This window comes from Maniola jurtina, chromosome 9 (genome assembly GCF_905333055.1).
Source record: "Maniola jurtina chromosome 9, ilManJurt1.1, whole genome shotgun sequence".
Lineage (NCBI taxonomy): Eukaryota > Metazoa > Arthropoda > Insecta > Lepidoptera > Nymphalidae > Maniola > Maniola jurtina.
This window is the reverse complement of record NC_060037.1, coordinates 4,390,125-4,412,532: the sequence shown is the minus strand read 5'-3', so window position 1 is coordinate 4,412,532 and position 22,408 is coordinate 4,390,125. Positions and strand designations below refer to the sequence as shown.

At 38.2% G+C, this 22,408-nt stretch overlaps 1 protein-coding gene across 5 annotated transcripts in view; it reads right to left on the bottom strand.

Moving 5' to 3' along the window:
- Window positions 1-22,408, bottom strand: part of LOC123868038 (supervillin-like) — a 267,108-nt gene that overhangs the window by 3,182 nt on the left and 241,518 nt on the right. For all 5 annotated transcript variants that reach the window (XM_045910373.1, XM_045910375.1, XM_045910374.1 and 2 more), the window contains 11 exons: window positions 14,796-14,906; window positions 9,106-9,278; window positions 7,054-7,232; window positions 5,990-6,158; window positions 5,513-5,664; window positions 4,834-4,994; window positions 4,108-4,220; window positions 1,844-3,513; window positions 1,270-1,368; window positions 896-1,089; window positions 166-327 (listed from right to left, as the gene is read on the bottom strand). In XM_045910373.1, coding sequence (XP_045766329.1) covers window positions 166-327; window positions 896-1,089; window positions 1,270-1,368; window positions 1,844-3,513; window positions 4,108-4,220; window positions 4,834-4,994; window positions 5,513-5,664; window positions 5,990-6,158; window positions 7,054-7,232; window positions 9,106-9,278; window positions 14,796-14,906 — 3,183 coding nt within the window. The remainder of the gene's footprint in view (window positions 1-165; window positions 328-895; window positions 1,090-1,269; window positions 1,369-1,843; window positions 3,514-4,107; window positions 4,221-4,833; window positions 4,995-5,512; window positions 5,665-5,989; window positions 6,159-7,053; window positions 7,233-9,105; window positions 9,279-14,795; window positions 14,907-22,408) is intronic.

Sequence of the window (22,408 nt, the reverse complement as noted above, 5' to 3'; positions counted from 1 at the left end):
TAATCATGACTAATACTCCCCTTTCCCCTCCAATTAAGCGTAAAGCTTATGCCAGGAGTGGGTACGACAATAGTGCAACGGGTGGGGTTTGAACCACCGACCTTTCGGAATTCAGTCCGCTCCTCAACCGTTGAGCTATCGAGGCTCTTGGTGAGTCACCCTTACCAGGAAATCAGGCGAAGAGAGATGTCTCTCGAGGTGGTGCGGGTCGACGTGGTCGGGCAGCGGGCGGCGCTGCAGCGCGGCCAGCGGCAGCACCGCGTCGCAGCTCGTGAGCCGCGACAGCTCCACCGCGCCGCTCACCACCTCGCCCGCCTTGTAGCCGTGCTGCAATGTACAGTGACCGTGCCGTATTCCACAGTGTGCCAAGCCTTATTGCTATACCGAATATACCAAGCCTTATTGCTAAGCTGAATGTACCCTGAGCGAATTCAACAACATCCAATAAGTGACTGCTTCATCGCGATGCTCACCTAGTATACCCGTGATACACAGTGGCCATGCGGTATCAAGCATAGAAAATAAGCTTTATTATTACCGCATGTATCCTTGAGTGGATTCAACATTATCTAATTTGATGTTGTTTCAAAGTAAAATGTGAAATCGATATCAGATTGGATGATGTCCAATCAAGAATTTTTATGCAATAACCAAAATATTTTCACCAACACCAGAAGGTATACAGTCTTATTTTATAAATATATACAATTTGAATCCCTTTAGGATCAGCCCTTTTAGTGCAATATCGTAACGATATTTTTAGTGCGGTTCAGCTCCTCGACATAGTTATGTAAGTACACTGCAGCCACAACGCGCACGTCGGGGCGAGTGGGCCGCGACGCGCGCCATACGCGTCACCAACCACCGCGTGCAATAAACGCAGAGCGCCACTCACCGCGATGTTAGCCTCAGCGGCCTCGTCGTGCTCGGCCCACGTGTCGAACAGCGCGGTGAAGGAGTGCGGCTCGAGCCCCGCGGCCACGACGCGCACGTCGGGCCGAGTGGGCCGAGACACGCGCCAGTACGCGTCAGCTGTGCGTAGGGCGGCCGCGCGCATCGCTTGCCATCGACCCGCGAACGCTCCTACGCCTGAAATTAAACAAATAATAACATAAGTTTGTAACCCTGAAGATGCAAAAACGACGCGTAGACATTTCGCAATCGAGTGCGAGTGCCAGATGGCTAAATCAGGGAGTAGAAAGTTCTTCCTATAAACCGTAACAACGGTTGCAAATAATTTGCTGTCGTTCACAAGAATTATTTTCTTACCGGTGTTCCTCTCCGCGGGCTCCAGCTCCCCGTCCTCCCCGCGCGGCCACCAGCCCTGCCACACCCACACACACTCGCCGTCATCTAGCATGAACAGAGCTGAAACAACACAATTCCCTATTCAGTTAAAACGTCTTTGTTCATCGTTTGTTTTTGGTGACTGGGTGGTAAAAATCAAGACACAATAGAGATTGAGTAATATGCGATTTCAGACTTAAATCTCTCAGTGGAGAACTTCATCGTATAATGAGAAGCTCCAGGATTTCTGAAGAACGTGCGCCGATGTCTCCTTTGCGCGAATGTGTATATAATTGTAAACTATAATTGATTTTACTGCACAGTTTTTTAATAGAATGACACTTTTACAAACTGGCGTTGTTTGCAACCAGATTGAGAAATGAGTGAGGCTCTGCCACCACTCTATTCAAGAAATCCCGATAGAGATAGGTTTATACTACGACTATAAAAATTGGTGCGGGGAAGGTCAAACTTGAATCCAGACTTAATGTAAAAAGAAAGTGAAAAGATTTTGTCAATTTGGTTGAAGGAGAGAAAAAAATATTTTTAAACGTACCTGGCTGCGAAGCCAAATACAACTCCTTTTGTTCAAAAGGAAAGGGTGTCGCCAGAGTCTCATGCCGGAGCGGCGACAGCACCTCATTGGCCTCGAATTGACCCCCAAGGTCCGTGAAGTGGAACAGCCTAGCCGTCGTATCCCCTCCGCAATCCTTCGTCCCGCTGAGGACAGAACTATAGTACTGTTTGTTGGTCACCCCCAAACCGTCCAGAAATTCCTTGGATTCCTCGCCTTCTTTCATTTCAGAGATCTTTACTTCTTCGCTTCCGAACAAGTAACTCTTTCGAGCTACTAACTTATTCGCGAGTTCAACAGCTATCTGCTTTGTGTGCTTCATACTTCGCGATCCGTGCCAAACGTATACGCACGACTTTTCTGTATCGACTAGAATTAACGACCCGCGGCTTCGCAATTGCCGCACTGAGCACGAAACTTGTAGCATATAGGCTTCATTAGAAAGATTGCCCCGAGTTACGAATAATCGGTATCGGCTTTTGTCTGTTCCTTTCTTGCCTTGGTGAATCACCAATTTTCCTTGGAAGAGATTCAAAAACGCAGGCGGTTCGTTGCCCTGAGCTACTCTCACTTGAGGTCCCTTTTCCCTATCTAATTCTACAGTAAGTAAAGCTGCAGCACCTTTTTCGTTGGAGGAAGCGTCTTTGCCCTGCCAGCAGAAATACGTACAACGGTCTCTACCGGTCAAGTTGTGTTTCGACGGTTTTCCGTTTAGTTCGCGACCAGTAACCGTAATTTGGTACTCCCATCTGATAATATAACTGTCACTGGAGAAAAATTCTCCAATCTCCTCTTCGTTGTCGACTTTCTGATAGTCGTACTCTTGTATAACCCACTTGCAAACAGATTTGGTCTTAATATCGTAGTGGCGCATCGACTCTTTATCGTAATATTGTGTTCCACGACCGACATGAGACCCTTCTAATATGAGATCAGGGTCTTGGTATTCGTTGGACCACATTTCTTCAGCATCACAAGGGTTGATTTCGGTACTGTTGGATTTGTACTCCTGCAGTTTGACCTTGATTACGCGGCTGTAATCCGGCCAATCCAGGAATTTCTCCTTGAACAGAATAGTTTCCATATGTTGAGTGACTTTGGACAGTATTGCCCATTCTGGTCTGGTTTTGGCAGATTTGATGGTTGTATTTGATTCTTCTCTAGCGCCTTGATACGCAGCAGCATTCAAAGGATTTATATGGCATTCTTCATAGTTGTAACCTTCATCGAAGAGTTCTTGTGCTAGCTGTGCAGCCCGTCTTCGGCTTTCCAGGGGAACGTTTTTCCCATACCAAATATACATTTCTGAGCCGAAGTCGAATACGATGACTTTGGATTGGTGCAACATGGCAATCTTTGGTAGTTGACCCCAATACTCTTTAATTGGCACTAGTTCATCGTCTATCACTTCGTAGCACATATTCGTTTGTACGATGCACGACTCGAAGATTTCATCTTCGTCAGCACAGCCAGTTTCCACCGGTTTGTACTCCTCTATTCCCTCGGTAACTCCGAGTAGAGACCAGAATTGGTTCCAATGTTTGTTTGAGAAATTTTTGGTTTGTTCATCTATTTTAATTAGTCCATTTGAGGTTTTGCAACCGAGATCCTTCGTATTCAGTATATGTTGTGCGATATCTGTGCTCCGATTTCTAAATAAACAAGACAAAAAGGTCAGTTTTAATAACAGGAAATTCTTTCATACAATTTAATGAAACGTTTAAGATTAGAGTGAAATCTCCGTCTAAAATTTACGCATTATTAGGTAAGTTATTTTAAAAAATTAGGCTTAAAAAACTTAATTGCCGCTAATGATATTTTACATCACAGGACATAACTCTTTAAAATCTATTATAAATAATTGAGTACAAAAAGTTTCTTAGTTTATAATAAGTGCAAATTTTCTCTCCAAGATCATCAATTAAATATAACGACTCCGATAATGTTAATTCGTCTATAATTTCACAGCAATAATCTATCAAATTAATCCAGCTATAATATTATAAACGCGAAAGTTTGTATATATGTATGTTTGTTTACTCTTTCACGCAAAAACTACAGGACAGATTTGGCTGAAATTTGGAATGGAGATAGATCGTACCCTGGATTAACACATAGGTCACTTTTTATCCCGGAAAATCAATGAGTTCCCACGGGATTTTTAAAAACCTATATCCACGGGAACGAAGTCGCGGGTATCAGCTAGTAAGATAATATTTTCTACTTTAGGTAATCTTTTTGGTTACCTTTCAATAACATTGGCATAGAGTCCAATGTACTGGAAGAGCTGATCGGAAGTGAGCAGCAGGAAGCAGTCGCCGCGGTTCACACTCGTGTGCACGGGCTCCACCAGACGAGTCTGCAATCAATCAAAATTTTGCCTAAAAATCGCGGGGATATCATAGAACAAAGATCATTAAACACCGGGCCGGACTTTAAAATTCTTAATTTTGGCTGAGCGCGGGGGCTGAGGTTGAAATCTTTGCGCACACGTTGAGCGCACATTGACTTTGCTTAGACTTAAGTTTCAGTTAAAAAGAGACAGATTTATGGCAGCGGTATAACTTTGTCTCTTTTTAACAGTGTCTTAAGTCTGAGCAAAGTCAAAGTGCGTTCTATAGATCTTAGCCTCAGTCTTGCTGGATCCAGACTACCTATATTAATTTATTTTTCAATGTGAGACTCACTGCATGGCTCTTGCTCTCACTGCATGGCAAAAAGTCATGACCTGATCTAAATCCTTCTTCTTTCATTCCTTTTGTTCGGCATATTTTGGGTGAAGGTCCAAATCTCATACATCAATAAACTCTTACCCGTTGCACTATTGTCGTACACACATACTCCTAGCTCAAGCTTTACGCTTAGTTGGAGAGAAAAGGGGAATATTAGTATGTTAGTCATAACTAATATTCCCTTTTCACCTCCAATTAAGTGTAAAGCTTGTGCTAATATAATTTTTTTTAAATACTGACCTGCACTCGTCTTCGTCCCTTAACCTGCAGCATCATGAGTGGCTTAGTGCCTTGGCTGGGGATGTTGGTAGCCGACGCACTCCGCAGGGCGACGTTGGAAAAGTCCTCCTTACTCGCGAGCGCCGCTAACGCCTCCGCCGCTAGACCACAGTTGGCTGTTACTGTAAGCAATAATCTTCTTTTGAGTTTCCTTTGTTGTTTCCAATGGCTTTAAACTAGCAATACACTTCTTCAATGTGGCTAATTCTCTTACATAGTCTCTAAACTGAAATATACTCCTCAATTTGGCTCATTCTGTTATACGCAAACTAGGTAGATCTAAATGTATTGCTATACCTTTCATAATGAAAGCAGCGGAAAAAGATAGCATTATATTTATACCTGCCATTATATTTCTAACGGTAAAGTTAGATTTCTGCTTCAGTAATAAAAACCAAAGAACAATATTGTGGTGATCAAAAAAAAAGTCGAGACTATATCTTTTCAGCATGAACTGGTGTTGGATGGAACAACCACAACAACAACAACACTCTTGACTTGGAGGTATTTAAGTTATACATGGCAGGAAATACAGATGCCAGTAGAGCATTCCACATCTTAGCGGTTCGTATCAGGAGTGTTGAGCGTTGATTGGATGTGAACCACATACAAATAGGAATTCTTGGTTAAACAAACTCACTTTTCTCCTTAATCAACTGGTCGCGGATGGTGAGCGGCTGCGCGAGGTACTCCTCCCGCAAGTCGGTCCGCGCGGCCAGCGCTCGCAGCGGGTTGCGCGACGCAGCGTGCCGCCTCTCGCGCTTGGCTCGCCGCGCCCATTCGCTTGTTAGTCTGAAAACAATCATATTACTTATTACTCATTTGAGAGAATTCCGGAACAGCTTTTTACTTTGTACCAAGCTCAAGTTCGATCGTGCATGGAATACTGCATTACTGAATTACAGCACTACCAGCTCGGTTTGGTGGATCGTCGTGCCAGAAGACACTGTCTTTTCTAAACTAAGTTTTCCCCTCCAATTTTAATATGGATACCTTTAAGTAAAGAGAGCATCTTCGAGGTAAGCAGCAGGTCTGACTGCAGCCAAGTACATACTTGTCTATAAATAAATAAATTAATAAATAATATTTACGTCATAAACATAAATGCAATACTTACAAATGTCTAGAACCACTGTCGATGGCGTCCAGATCGACTTCCACGTCCGCTGTCAGGATGATCTCCTGCTGCAGCGCGGGCGCGAAGAAAGCCTGGAACGTCTCGTCGTCCGCCCGCGGAACTCTGACGTGACACCCAGATTTCTCCGCCCCTGGTGATATTTCTTCCTCTGAAAGGAGTAAGTCACATATTATTCACGCAAAACTTAGTATTTTTTAACTCTTTGTTCTAATGGCTAGTTCACACGGTTAGATCACGAGGTCCTGAGGTCTCAAGACAGCCAAAAGAGAGGAAAATCCGTTGTTCCTACACCTGATCTCTCTCCTATCGTAGGATAGACATTTCCATAGGACTGTTAGAGTGAAGGAATATAGAGTGCGTTTACGAATAATATCTCCTGTATAAGTTGTCACACATTTTCTTATATTAGTACCGGGAAAAGTAAATGTTAGTTGTGCGTAATAGAATCAAGGAAGCTTAGTCATAAAATCATGTCAGAATATTCTTTTACAAGACAATGTTTTAAATAAGCAGTGAATCATGTGGAATGAGATTCATAATATTTAATGTTTTTGAAGAGTGGTGAGTAATATTTAAAAGTGTTAAAGTGTACCAGGTATCGAGTGTCGAGAGGTTTATACTTATGTACTAACTAACTAATAATGTTTCTTTAATTTTGCGAGTTTGGCTTGGTTTGAGTTTATGTAGCTTAATGTTTTTAATCCCCAACCCAAAAAGAGGTGTGTTATAAGTTTGACGTGTGTATCTGTGTGTAGATGCACAGAAACACAGGTATCTGTGTATCTGTCTGTGGCATCGTAGCTCCTAAACTAATGAACCGATTTTAATTTAGTTTTTTTTTGTTTGAAAGGTGGCTTGATCGAGAGTGTTCTTAGCTATAATCCAAGAAAATTGGTTCAGCCGTTTGAAAGTTATCAGCTCTTTTGTAGTTACTGTTCACTTGTCGGGGGTGTTATAAATTTTTAATTTACACTTGTAAGTATACAGTCTCTTGGTACATAATCGCGATAATAGAGGGCTAGTAGCTTTTGTTTATCACTTACTCTCGTCGACTCGACTGATGCTCTCGCTCACAGAATGGCTCCGTTTGAATGACTCGCGGTCGATCTTGGGCGCTTCTTTGGGCTTGTTGTCGACAACTGCACTCATGACCGCACATGATGCTGATCGTAGTGGTCCCGATGCAAAACCGTTGGTAGGGGATGTGGGAGCTTTGCGAGATCTGTAGGACAATACAAAATTCCAATTAATTTTACGATCATAAATGCGAAAGACGTGTTTGTTTGATGGTTTATTGGTTTGTCCTTCAATCACGCTGCACCGGAGCAACGGATTGGCTTGATCTTTTACATAGTATAGTTGAAGCCCTGGAGAGTGATATAGGCTACTTTTTATCTCGAAATCAAAGAGGTCACACAGGATTTTAGATAATTTAAGTTACCTACATTTTAAGTTTTAGTACCTGTCATTTCTGTCTTGTGGTGCACTAAAGTATACACATACATACATACATAATTTAATTCCACGCGGACGAAGTCGCGAGCATCAACTAGTACTTATTGTAATACTCAAAAAAAACCATGAAATTACGTACACCAATCAGAAGCTGTACTACTCTGAATTCTGTGTCGCTCACTCATAATATATTATTATGGACAACAATGCGCGCTGCCCAACCAATGACGTGCCACGTTGGTTTTACTCTTGTCGTTTACGTCCTTATTAAAGTAAGGGAGCTTCACTTAAAAAAAACCTTCACATAAAAACAACTTTAAGTGAAGTAATGAAGTGAAAATATTTTCCCTAATTCAACAAGTTCGATTTGCGACTCAATACTTCCATCGAAGGTCCAAAGCCTTATATGGTGCTTTAAGTCATACAGAGCGAATGCAGCACAACACGTTATTCTCTTTATTTGGTTATATAAGCTAAATGCTTGATACAAAACTGCGTGTGGTCGCCATAGATTAATGAAAAAAGATAGACACAAAATGGGCCGAAAATACTACTCGTATTTTCGTTTCGGGGAAGCCAAAATCTTTTTAACAACCTCTTTATCCCAATCTAAGTTGTGTCGCTGTATAATAGGTACCAAATATAATAGTAATCAAATCAGCCAGCAAATAAGATCAGGCAGCAGACAGTTAAGGGGCATGAGACGGGACTGCCCACGAAATTCAAATTTAATTTGGGATTTTCGCAATTTGTAAACTAATACGACAATGCAGGCTTATGTCATTTTAATTGCGACAATGGTAGTAATTTACAAACAGTCTCATATCAAATCTGTTCAAATCAGTATACATTACAATTTTATCCCTACCAGACTGGAATCAGACGCAAGAAGGGCCGCGTGCATCTTTTTCCTTTAGTCTATGTATGCACGCATTGTCGACGGATGTACTGCGCCGCTTTGAGACCAAATCGCCTTGAAGTGTAATTCAATTTATCAACTGCTACGCAATGAAGGATAACGCCGATATAAAAATTGCCTTTAATACCGTGAGAAATTGTATCGATATTTTATTTTATTAATTTGTTTAACTTTTCCTGGATTAAATCAAAATTTTAAAGTTCATTGTCCTGCATCCAAGGTAATGCACGTTCTCTTTGACCATAAAGCCATGGCCGTAGGGGTTTTGAGAATAGGGACGGCGCCTACTAGTACTTAGTTACTATTAGCAATTTTTTTTATCAAACGTCAAAACGCTCGCTTAGTATGTAACGTCATAAACACTGGACGTACTCTATTAATTAAATCGATAATAACTTAAAGTGGTTGGCAAACTTAAAACTAGCTGTGGACGTGAATTTCATGAATTTTGGAAGACCCCCTATTTTATAATGACGAAGAAATAATTTATTTTTGACATAGGCATCATCCCAATTCAAACCCTCCCCCACTTCCCAAATTCTTAGGCATGACAAACAAACTGTAAGCAAACAGTTAGCCGCTCTCTGTTCGCCTAATGTGGCGACGGCCTAAGGATGCCAACGTTCACGAATTCTCGCTATTCTATAGTAGAGCGGTGCGTCAATTGGTCGACACTATAATTTCTCGGGCGCGGAAAGTTTCTCAATAGTAGGTGCAATACCTGAATCTGTTCGGCGGTGGTACAGCCGGCGTGACGACGGGCGAGGACGCCGGCGGGGTGGTGGCGGGCGGCGGCGTGATCGGAGGTGTCGCGGTCGTAACTTTGTCGCGTTCCAGGCGCCCCGCTACCGTGAACAGCGACGCGTCGTTCTGTGGCACACGTTTTCGCCATCCCTGTAAAAAAACGTTTTTTAGTGTCATACAAGTACTTCACGTTAAATTTCGGATTCTGAAATTCGGCGTAGCGTGAAACAGTAACGAGTTTTTCGGACTGTCGGAAGGAAAACATTGTGAGGAAACACCTTTGAGAACATTACAATCTTCTCAAAGGTGGAAGTCTACCAATCTGCACTTGGTCAGTATCATGGACTATAACTAAACCCCTCTCATTCTGAGATTGAGACCCGTGTTCAGATTTAGTGAAAATTTTAAAACTTTTTATATCTACTTCCGAGTCGGGCTTAAGAATTCCTACTTCGCACTCGAAAATTTCTTATTTGGCACGTAAAGCTCATTAAAGTTTACAATTAGAATGCGGTTAGCAAATTCCGAGTATTGCATTATATCAGTATGCGGTCACTGACTCATTATGGCAAAGCTCAGTGTTACTCATGTCGTGTTAAAATGCCTATGGCAACACTGGCACCTTTTAGAGTTCTGCAACTGATTTGAAAAATCTTTTTAATGTAAGCTATGTTTTTACTCGTATAAACATGCAAACTTAATATAATACAGGCAAAAGTTTATATATGTCTGCTGGCTTCTCACGGCCCACTCGTTAAACCAATTTCGACGAAATACAAGAAATAGCTAGCAGAAGCAGCTGTTCTATACAGAATTCTATAGGTCCGCAGTAGTTCCTGATAAAACTTAGACTGACTATTAAAAATACTGAATTTGCAAAATCTGTAAGCCGTGGACTTGAACTATGTTATTTTAAGATAAAGTTACAATTTTAAATCACACCCGTGCGAAGTCGGGGCGGGCTGCTGTTTAAAAATACTTTCGTGCGCTTATTGGCAAAGGAATTTTATTATTCACTAGCTGATGCCCGTGACTTCGTTCACGTGGATGTAGGTTTTTTTTTTTTAAATCCCGTGGGAACTCTTTGATTTTAGCCTGTGCTACTCCAGGGAATAATCTATCTCCTTTCTAAATATCAGCCCAATTCGTCGAGTAGTTTTTGCGTGAAGGAGTAACAAACATACACAGACACACACATACACATAAACTTTCGCCTTTATAATATTAGTGTGTTTTTAATATTCGTTTAACATGAGAGAGTTGTAATAAGTTGTCATAAAAGATTTCAAAGAATCACGATTAAGTAATTTACTAATCACGATTTTTAAAGTGAGAGCAACTTTATCAACGTAGAGTCAGTAGAGTGTAGACTTGAGTTTTGATCGAGTTCATTGTAGGATTTCGAAAGACGGAAACAACGTTATTGGCAATATAGGTCGAGCCCAATTACCAACAAAACAATACAAAGCAAAAGCGTCACCTTGATATTTCCACAAATCCTTTGCGTTTCGACGTTAAGGATACATTTATTAGCACAATTTAATATTGCAAATATTCGCTGCGCAATAAAGTAAACAGTTTTAAACAAACATGGACGCGGATGGAAACGTCTTGATTTTTCCCTTTTAACATTTACTTCAACAAAGTAAACGTCATATCAATCTCTCATCGGAAGTCTTCGAGAATACCTAATATCTGCCTAGGTATTAACTTAATTATAATAATGATGTCGATTCCTAAACTGTTACAATCTAGATTTATCTCTTGTTATACTGCTGATCACGAATAATCCAGTGTTATGAGGAGATTCTTAGAGAAATGTGACCGAACCTTCTTTGATGAAAAGATTGTAGTTGTCGAAATCGGTTCTGATAGACAGTTAAGAACGATATACTACGAACTGAGGACTAACTATAGAATTGAGGACTTGATAGTATAATAATAATAATTTGTTACATTGATATACATTATGACATATTGCAAAATTTTAACTAAAGTTTATTTCAAGTAACAAAGTGGCATAAAGGCATTAAGCTCAGTATAGTAAAACTAAATATATGTGAACTATTTATTGCTTGGTTTCTACACTTCAGCTGAAATCTTAGACCAGCGATGCACATAACATTTCAATTTTGCCTTTTGAAAAGAATAATTTTGCAGAGTTTTTTGCAGGGTCTACTTTCCGAGACAGTGGTAAAGTCTTAACGACCATAAATTAAATGAGTTAAAAGTTGACCAAAACAGAATTGAAATTTTGAAATATTGAACCTCTACTTTTTTTAAATTAGTTCAAGAAATTAGAAGTATCACTATTCAATGGTATCCCCTCACCCGCAGAAAAGTTCGTGACGTGAGAAATTTTGATAGTTGTTGAGAAGTTACCCGGCACCTATTAGTTACCTTACAGTTAGATACGGGTTCACCTTGAATCTGTTTATATTGTACATAGTTTAACCTTCGCAAGTCTCCGTAATCGAGAAAATTGTGAATAGTGTGTTCATTAAAAATGTGCATTTCGCAATGTGTACTGATTAAATTACTGATAATACGTGTTATTACAGTCAAATTAGGTACGATAAAAATATAAATCCCAATAGATAAAGATACAATGTCGGCGCATTCGGACAGTTTTATTTGGCTTCATTTTCATACCTATAATTCTTTCACATATTATGAAAGAAAGTCCTTCACTTCCTTCCTTCAATGAACTCCACTGAACCGATTTTATTATGATTTAAATTTCGCATATGAATATCCATTTAGAACTTCTTATAACAACACCTAAACTGCAAGGACTAAGGATCTGCCTATTTATGAATTTGATATTGTGGGTAGACATTACGTACTTTGTCAATGATTTTGACAATGAAGAACCAATTTTTATTATGGTTTACTTAATTTGATTATTATTATTGGTTTTAATGTTTACCTACTTGTTTTATTTGAAAACAAAGCGTTGATTGAGCGTACACGATACATGTAAATACATACAGCGATCGTGTTCATCATACAGAAATGTTAATGCTTGCGCAATTTAGATCCGAATGGTAAAAGGCACGGTGCGTGTGAACTAGACCATTAGCGTAATGTATCGCTAAACAGTACTGATAGCATCTCGTCAAATGGTCTGTGTCTGGAGATCATTTTGAGCTGTAAGAGTGAAGCCACACGATGCGTTGCGTTGGCGGTGCCGCTGCGTTATCCTACATAGAAATCGCTGTAGCATGCTACACGATGCGTTGCGACGTCGTGCGGCGCCGCACCGCACGCGCAACGGACTTGGGACCAGAGAGACGAGGCGGGGAGAGGTGGTGCGTTGCAACACCATACTTTTTGCCGGATCCCGTGTGCTCCCAATACTCAATGCAGTGTCCGCGTGGCATGCAATACTCAAATCCACAAAGCCGGTGCCACGGTAATGGTATGTATACAGTATTCCAACTTCATACAAACGGGCGAAATGCAAGCTATACCTACGCACCTCGATGTCGGCAGGCGCTCGACACGCAGACAGTCGCGACTGTGCCGCAGTGACGAACGGGCGGTGTTTTGTTTTTCTAACAATAACCACGCGATTTTTTCGTTGTATGTGAAACCCGATCAAAGAAGCCACAATTTCAGCTCAGAATGTCGGTATTTAAGGTACCGGGACTACAATAAGATTAATTCGCAAACTTTTTTGATTGTACCTAGCGATTATTTTATGAAATATATGCAAAAAAATGGAGAAAATATTCCGAACTTCATTTAAAACCAAATATATAAATTGTAAAGTAACTGCAGGTATCTATAACCAAAGAAAAGATATTCCATTTTCTCCATCTTGTTCATGTCACCCAAAACAATTTTTGATTAAAAGCTTTATACTAGAATGCGGATTTTTTAAACTTTAAAATTTAATAATTCCTAACGTTCGTTTAATTTCCTACGTCTCAGTCGAGGCGCAAATATTTTTCGGTCTCAAATGTATAAGACCGATTTGTTATTCAATCATAAACATAGTTTTTTAATTAAATCTACCAATCAAAAAACAACACGCATTTTTACTGAACATTTCCTATTCAATTCACAAAGTATTTTATTTGTTTATATAAAAAAGTATATTTACAATCACAAAACTAGATGGAAACACAAAGTAGGCAAAAATTAAAATGCTGGCGGCAGGCAGCCCTATCGCATGTTTACGTACCGCGCAGCTGTAGGTATTTATTTCAAAGAAACGGCCGAGTTAAAATACTGTATAGATAATATTACCGTGCCGGTGCGGCGCCGCAACGCACCGGAAAATCATCGTTTGGCCTCAGTGTGGCCTCAGTCTAATCGCGTTCATCTGGACACCAGCGTTGCATTACAAAGTATGGTACAGTGTTAGAGGTTTTGGAGCGTGACTGTTTGACCGCTTTCTTACTGCTCAAAACATGCAAATTGAAGTCACTTGCCCGTTCCGTGATATATTAAAATACGAACATTAGCACACTGTTTCGTTAGTATAAACGATTTAACACATAGTATTCTTTCATATCAAATCAATAAAATATGAAGATTTCGGATATTGCTAGTTGAATTGGTTATATTGTTGGTCTGAGTGCTGTAAAACTTTCTTAACTCTTCGCCTTTCCGTGTACCTGTCTAGACATTTTATTGCTAGTTATGTTACGAATCACCAGCGTTGCTCTATCGCACTCCGATTGCAATATTCTGTTAAATGACAGCGATAAATTTTCTTTAGGTATATAATCCCGTTTTCGGACGTTATAATTGGTCACACTCCAATCAACTGTCAAATCAATATGTTTAAATCCAATCTTCAGTTTGTAGCGGAAGAAAGACATCTCAAACCAAACCAGTTTGTTTTGAAATTTTGGGATATTTCAAAGACCATCTCTAATTGAAAAGAATGTCGCTGGGACGACATTCCTTCGCTAAACAAAGCATTGAACAAAGCTAAGCGTTGAAACAATAGAATATGTTTCTGGTTCTTTGATCGAAAAAAAATGAAAATCGTAATCGTCTCAGAGATCCAGAGCTGGACATTTAGTACGCGACAGGTCGAGATGGCGATCGGGGTGGTGGTTCTTTGCACACTTCGTGGTCTAGGACCGCTTGTGTTTGACCATGTCAGGGATGTCAGTCATGTCAGGGACCATGGCAGTCCCTGCGAGTCATTTGATGGCGTCTGAATTTCCGAAATATTCTTCTTTTTTAACATATTTGGGAAATTTCACTCAGCAGTTGGGTAGATAGCTTATTTTACTAATTTTAATACCTTACTCAATCTATTGATATTTAACACGCTACTAATTCATACTAACATTATTAATGCAAAAGTGTGTCTGTCTATGTATTTGCTAGCTCTTCATGATCCACTTGTTTAATCGATTTTGACATTTGGTACTTAGTTAGCTTGTATAACGGTGACGGTTACAGGACTTTTTACCCCAGAAAATCAAAGAGAACCCACGGGATTCTTTAAAATCTCATCCGTTGAACCGATTTTTAGGTTTGGTAAAGAGATAGCTTGCATCCCGGAGACTTACATAGGCGAATCGGCGATCCTAGCGAGTTTTCAATGGATTTTTGAAATCCAAAATCCACGACGATGGAGCCGCGGCCATTATTTATTTTTACTACAAAATAAATATTAAATATATTAAAATCATAACCCACCTGTGCAGCTGTTTCTAGTTTGGTTCTTCGATCGGCAAGAATGTTAGACCCTAATTCACTGTCATCAATGAGCACCTTCTTCTTATCATCGACAGCTGCATTCAATGATTCCTGTAACAAAAGCTCTCATTATAACACCAACCAGCAAATTGCAAGAAAACAATTCAAACAATAGATTTTTAATCCAGAAATGAGTTGTTCATAATGGTGATCACGATAGTCAAAAACATTGTTTTATGATATTAGAATGAGAAATATACATTCATAATTTCAAAATTGTTCATTTTAATAAAAAAATGACAATAAGATTTGCAAAAAAGTATTGGACATTGGTCCAAATAACTTTCATAGATATGAGTTATGAATGGCTGAATCCCGTTTTTGGTTTACCTAAAAGTTACTGTATACACAAATATTTTGCCTCGGTGAAGTTAATATTCATTTCTCTGTTACATCGAAAACTAAATGATAGCTGAAGGTACTTGCATAAGTACCTACCAATTTACAAGAAGTTTCTAAGCTTTTTAATAATGTCATGTCGTTAAAACATTCGTGATTCAAAACCACTCGTAAATATAGAAAATAAGTGACATAAGTGTTCTCAACTTCTGTTTTGTGTTTCATAACTATAATCGTGATAAGTGTCAAGTCACATTACAAGATATCATGTTGCAAGTGTGAAAGATTTTAATCATTCCTATCTAACGCGGTAAAAAAAGCTTTGTTGTTAGTGTTGTTACGTACATCTATGTGAATAACAATTAATTCACATTCACAGCATGAATATTGTATAAGTTATGATGAAGAAAAGAGATATAGCTTTGAAACTTTGTTGATGGATTTATTATATAAATAAAACGTGCCTGGCAATCCACTGTGTCGGTATCGAACTTCTTGAATACAGGTTTAAGTCCACCATTGCTAGCGTTTTTGGTCTTCAACTTTAACTCTCCTATAACAGATCCAAAGTTCAGACCCCTAGGTAAACCGCTTTGTTTTTCAAGACGCCTAAGCAATAGCGATTTACTTTCCTTCTCTTCTACATCTTCCTCGTTATTTTCTGGCGCAAGGTCAGTAGCACTATTAATTTCATTTAAACGTTTTACGCGATCAGCAATTTGATCTATCGATTTTTGTAGCTCTTCCGCTTTTTCTGAGAAAGGACTTTCTTCCCTACTTCTACTCAAATTAGGCAATTCCTCGGTTGCTTTCAGAGGTTCTACTGTGCAATCATTTAGAGACAGATTGTGTATGATAGATTGCAATTTGTCATCGTTCAAAACAGTTTTCTCTAAGAATTCCGCAAAACGCTCTTTAGGCGGGCTTATCCTTTTTATTAGCTTTTCATGATTTTTCTTTTCATTCTGTTGTTTTAATAGTAAACTAGGTGTTATTAGTTTTTCTTCTTCAACTAACGGCACATATGATTTCTGTGTGCTTTCTTTTGCAATGAATTTTTCTAAAGCTTTAGAAAAAGCTTCCCCTCTTGATATTTCTTTGTTTGTAAATTCGGTAGAATCTAAAAAGCTTTCATCTTGGCTCGCTACGTTTTGGGGCTTTAAAATCTTTTCACCTTTAGATCTACGCCGCAGATTTACATTTTCAATTTGATGACAAATATTATCTGTCTCGCTTTGATCTAAATTGGCCAGAGTCTCCAATGACGACACCTTGGCACTGGAGATAAAGTCATCGTTTTCAATTACTTTTTCTCTTTCTTCACGTACAGACGTACACGGTATCACATTGGACTGGAAGCCCTTTGAAAACAAATACTTCCATACAAGGTACAAAAGCGCGCCGAACGCAATGATTACTCCGTAAAACATTTTGCTTAAGTCCAATCACAGAACTGACTAGATTAATATTATGTTTATTGATACCACAAGTATGTCGATTCGCTCCATTTGAAATAAAGCAATAAATTGTTTTTGCACACAAATATCACAGATTGTTTATATCCATTACGTTGTAAGTGGTCATGAATAAAACATTAACGATGCACAATTGATGTTAACAAGTACGACCATCTGTTTAAAAAAAGGCAATTAAAAGTTGACGAAAGGTGCAATCAAGTGGCACGAAAAGCGCGCGCAACGAGAGGTTGACAAACACAGACTGATCGGCCAGTTGCCACTATCTGGCAATGACAACTGTGACTCAGGCGCAGATCCTAGAACGTTGGTAAACACTATCGACAGTAGCTGTAATGAATGACGCACCACACATGATGCGAGAATTGTAAATATTGAAGGTGTGCTAAACCAGTACATATGGTCTGTGTAACCTTGACTGGAGAAAACGTACCGCACCCAGCGATCGACTATTGACCTTTTTTGTTACGTTCAAAACCTTTAATAGGCTCTTATAATAATTACATTCTTCTACTATACAATTTGCTGACCGCTGATTAATAAATAATTCATGAAGGAGATTTAATTTGTACGGTTATTTCTTGTTTCTTTTACAAACAAAGAAGGTTTGTTGCAATGGAAAATATGATAGTAATTACAGATAAATCGAGTGCAGCAGGACATTTGACCTTTACGATAACAAATGATGCATTCAGGTTTATAAAGTTGAAATGTACAATATTTAACCCAAATAAAAAATTTAGTTTAGTTGAACGGATGGTCGACAAGTTGATAATAGAGTTAATAAAAATAATGATGTAGCCTGGCAAGCAGAGTACAAGCTCTATTTTCGGCATAATAAAATGTAAGTGACGACCGCAACTCCTAATAGGTAAACTCGTCCAAACCTAAAACGGTGTTGTAAAAAATACACTAAGGTAATTAAGCTTCAACAAAAGTTTATTCTAGAGACGCTCTGATTCGTTGATAACAAATCTTTTTATATCATTAAAAATAACAGGAAAACTATGGTCTATAATTTTCGTTATTTTTTTTTTTCAGTTGGTAACATCTTATATTAGAGTAGCAAAAGGTGGAAATCAAAAAAATAACCACAAAGTATTGGGTTAAAAAAACTCAGAAAACCTGGAAACTAACTGTAGAGTCTATAGTAAGCAAGTACCTTAGCAGTAAGAATAATTGCATTCAATGGCAAAGTGATAAAGCTTTATGATCAATCAAAGATCGATAAAAAAATTACCGACAGGCAGTTTAAATTGATTTATGGTTTCCAAGCATATCAAGAATTAGTAAAGATTTAAAATGTAGAGACTGCAAATAAAAGTGGTTACAGTATCATTAGATAGTCAAACATCGATTAATAGCTGTGGTTATTGAAAATATTGAGAGAATAAATGGTTGCCCAAAAAAAGCAAAAGATGTGTTTAAGAGTAATTTCCATAAATAAACATGATGCTTAGATAACACGATTATAAAGGACTTGACAAGATAACACAAAGATAAGAAACGATAATGAATCGTAAGAAAGTAACGACCACAGCCTGCCTTAATTCGAAAAAACTTATTAAAGCGATTAAAATCAATTATAATTGAAGAGTATAACATACAAAACACTTGTAAATGAATCATCCCATCGAAATTATAGGTATGAAGAAGCACACGTATTATTATAAACCGAGCTTCACAAGTAGATAATTAAATGTAAAATTAGTGGTAAACCGTTAAAAATAACACGATGAATTTCACCGGATACGAAATTCATACAAAATATTAGATAGCTTGGCACTTTTCAATTTAGATTTGCGATGTGAAAGCGAAATTTTGGATTGATATTCCGAGTACGAGGTTCGTGTGCGCGCGCGCACGTCCGACGATACCGTCAAAACAACTGGCTTGGCTTTGAATTTTGACTTGGTGCCGACCAGTCTGCGCCGAAAGGGTCTTGTACGCATTACGAATACCACACACGGTTTCAACGACCTCCCTAGTCCAGTAGTGAGCACTATCACTACCCATTATATTATCACTGCCAGTATTATAAATACGAAAGTGTGTTTGTTTATTGGTTTGTTGGCTTATTGGTTTGTCCTTCAATCACGTCGCAATGGAGCAACGGATCGACGTGATTTTTTTAGATGGGTATAGTCAAAGCCCTGAACAGTGACCTAGGCTACTTTTATTCCGGAAAACCAAGAGTTCCCATGGGAATTTTAAAATCCTAAATCATCGCGAACTGAGTCATCATCTAGATTCTAGGCATCAGCTTCTATTTTTTTAGCTTGCTTCATCTGAGACGGCTTCATCACTGCAACCTAGATGAGATAGCAGCCAACGGCTAACTTGTAATATTTTTTTAAATAGAGTTTCGAACTGAGGACTATTTATCGGTTTTTACTTGAAGTAACTGCAATAGTACTACTAAGCAGAAGATATTTATAGAAAATCTTATTTGAACATCCTTAACAAATTGATTAGCATTCCTAACGTTATTGCTTTTAAATATAGTAGGTAGGTACATAAAATAGATGTTATGTTAATTCTTCTATTCTAGTATTCAAATCAAACCCACGCTTGTTTAAGCTGATCAAACAACCTGTATAACATTTTCTGGTATAGAATTGGCGTTTTGTATCAAACTTTCTGTGCTTAGGCAATATGTTCTAAAAGATCTAATCTAACTTTTCACAAATATCTAAATAGTTTTATCCGACATGAAAACGGGAGGAGGTTCTCAATCCAACGGATAGTTTTTAGGCGATGAAGGTACGAGTATATCAAAGCTCCGTCAAATCATAAACGATTTCGACAAAATACTTTTTTAATTGGATAGAGCATGCCGTTAGGTTGGTCCATATGGCAAAGATCTAATAAAGGTTTTCAGAAATCTATATACTAAGAGATATATACATACCTAGGTATAAAATTAAAGACGGTTATATAAAATTTGATTATTTTATCACACAGCGGATTTCCGCGCAGTGAAATCAAGTTGTTAATATTCAGTTTATAATAAAAAGCTATTCTTAGCTGCTATAATTTTTTTTTCGCGTGAAATTGTTTACAGTAGAATCTTACTCGTTGGCCAAAATTTATAATTAGTTTCACCTCCACGCCAAATATAATATTATTATGTAGAGCATCTGTGACAGTGCTGAAGCACTGTTGGTATGCATTATGTGGAAAATAATTATTAACAAAAAAATAGAAAAAAATCAGGCATCAAGGAACATCTGACTTAAGTGAAGTTCCTACACATTTTTCAGTGAAAATTCCGGTTTAGGCCCGGTCCAGTCCAACCCAGTCCGGTACATCTGTCAGTAATAATCAGTCGTATAAACATTTAGGTTACATTTTAACACGTTGCAGTACGAATAAGACGCGCGACCGGCAATCCGCGTGAAGGTAATCCAGGCCTATTAATCATCAGATTCAAAGCTTCCTCATTAGATAACTAGGCAATCTAACATTTTGAAAGCTGTGTCGAAACGTGTCATCAGTTGTTTAATTTCGTTTTTTGGTACTTCCAGCCGGAAAACTCAAAAATATTTCTGTTTATATACTACGAAATAAGCTACAATATTTATCATATAGAAGTTACGAGAACATCTAAAATTAAAAGAGCAAAATATATCATTACGGGCGGCGAACTTTGGAGAAAAACATTTTAACTTTGTCGTGGGCGTAAGTAATTTCTTTTTTGACACAAATGTTTCCCCTGTTGACAGTTTGGTAATAGAAACTGATATTTTTAAATTACAGAATGTTTTACAAAATGGTTCGTTACCCCTGGTTGGTCTAAAATAACGGTTTTGTCGATCTAGTTTCTTCCTATACCTAGATCCATTCCAGATTTTTTTTTTTTTGAGTGAACTATAAATTAGCCTGATGATTACTGTTAAGTAGTTGTGAAAAATACATATTTTAAACAGACAAAAAGTTATTTGAATTAAACGCTTCGCCTATTATTGTATTCTTTGTTGTTCTAGATCTATAAGTAAGCCATATATCGATTTATTTCTCCATTACCTATCTATGCCCTAAAATAATTAGTAAAATTGTATTTATTATAAAACTTATGATCCTTGGAAAATCTCTATTTCAGGGCTTTTGAGGCAACGTCGTGCGTAACTATATAAGAAACTAGAAAATTTAAAATTAACAACTTCATGTCACACTTGATAATAATTTCAAATGTCTTTAGTTTGTGTAAAAAAAATGTTTTATTTTGCCAAAAATAGACGTAATTATAAACGTCGATGTGCAATTTTCACTTAGCCGTTTTTGACAAAAAAGCAAAAGCACTATTTTAGGCTCCACCCACTCACGAGCTATCGCTTCGATGAAGCGTCCTCTCAAGTATTAGATAAAAGCTTCAGCACGTATAAAGCTTGCCAAATCGCAGTATACCGAAGCATTACTGTTTAAAAAAGCAGAATATTTTGGCTAGTATATAAAATATTGTAATATTACCGGCTTTGGGTACAGTTAACGACCATAACCAGTGACTAACCAAGCGCTTCCTAAATATTAGGTACCTAATTAAAGGTATCGAAGTATAAGTAAGATAAGATTACAGCACGTATAGAATGCCCAAACAGGTGAAATAAAAAAAGATCCTTTTTTTCTGTAAGAATTTACTTATTTAACTTTTAGTTTCCAGTACATTCTAACACTAACACGGCAATTTTTGTATTGTATTAATCACAAGTTACACAGTACAAGAACTGTCGTATATTCTCAATGTTGGCTCAGTTTCTTTCCCTAATGAGATCAACTCAAATAATACATCTTAATAAATTATATTTAGTGAACAGTGAGTATGCATGATGCTACATTAAAATATTCATGTGGGATGAAGAATGATACATAAATAACAACTAAGCATAGCAATTATTCAAAACGGTTCTTCCTATCTGCAGTATATCTAATCTTTTTTTTGTGGTAAATTCTGTATCTGGATTTTTTATTCGATGACAACTCTGTGATGACTTGGGGGTAATTGAAGGATGAAGCGAGCTAATTTGAGAGGGTTATGGCAGTCTAATTAAAACCATATCTTCCTTCTTAACCAGAATCTTCTTCTCGAATAGTCCCATATAATAGACTCTGCATTAATTTTTACATAGTTAAAAAAAACCGGCCAAGTGCGAGTCAGACCCGCGCGCCGAGGGTTTCGTACTCGGATAGACAGACAGGCATACAGACGGACGGACGGGCGGACGGGCGGACGGACGGACAACAAAGTGATCCTATAAGGGTTCCGTTTTCCTTTTTTGGCACGGAACGCTAAAAAGATACAATTTAAAAAAATGATTCATCTTTTCTTTTTTAGTGTTTAAACTATCGTGAGTGATTTCCATTATAAGTATAGATTGTTACGGCTATACTCACGTATTCAGTCGATAGTAAGCCCGACTAGTTTCGAACCCATCCGGAGTCCTTTTCATAGAGACTCAGCGTTACTTTCCACAATATGTATTTGAAATTGGAAACGGATGTTTAGCGAAATGGGCCGTTTGCTTCTTTTGAAAACATAACTATCGTGATCTCCAGTCAGCAGGATTAGATGACTTGAAAAAGGTGGCGGGAAGCGGGTGGACGAGGTAGGCGGATGATCGTGTTTGGTGATGTGTTCACAAAAGCCATATAATTATCCAGAAGTGGACGTATTTAAACTGATGAACTGGATTGGAAACTAATATTGTAGATCCCTTATAGTGTCGGCAAAATAGTGACCAT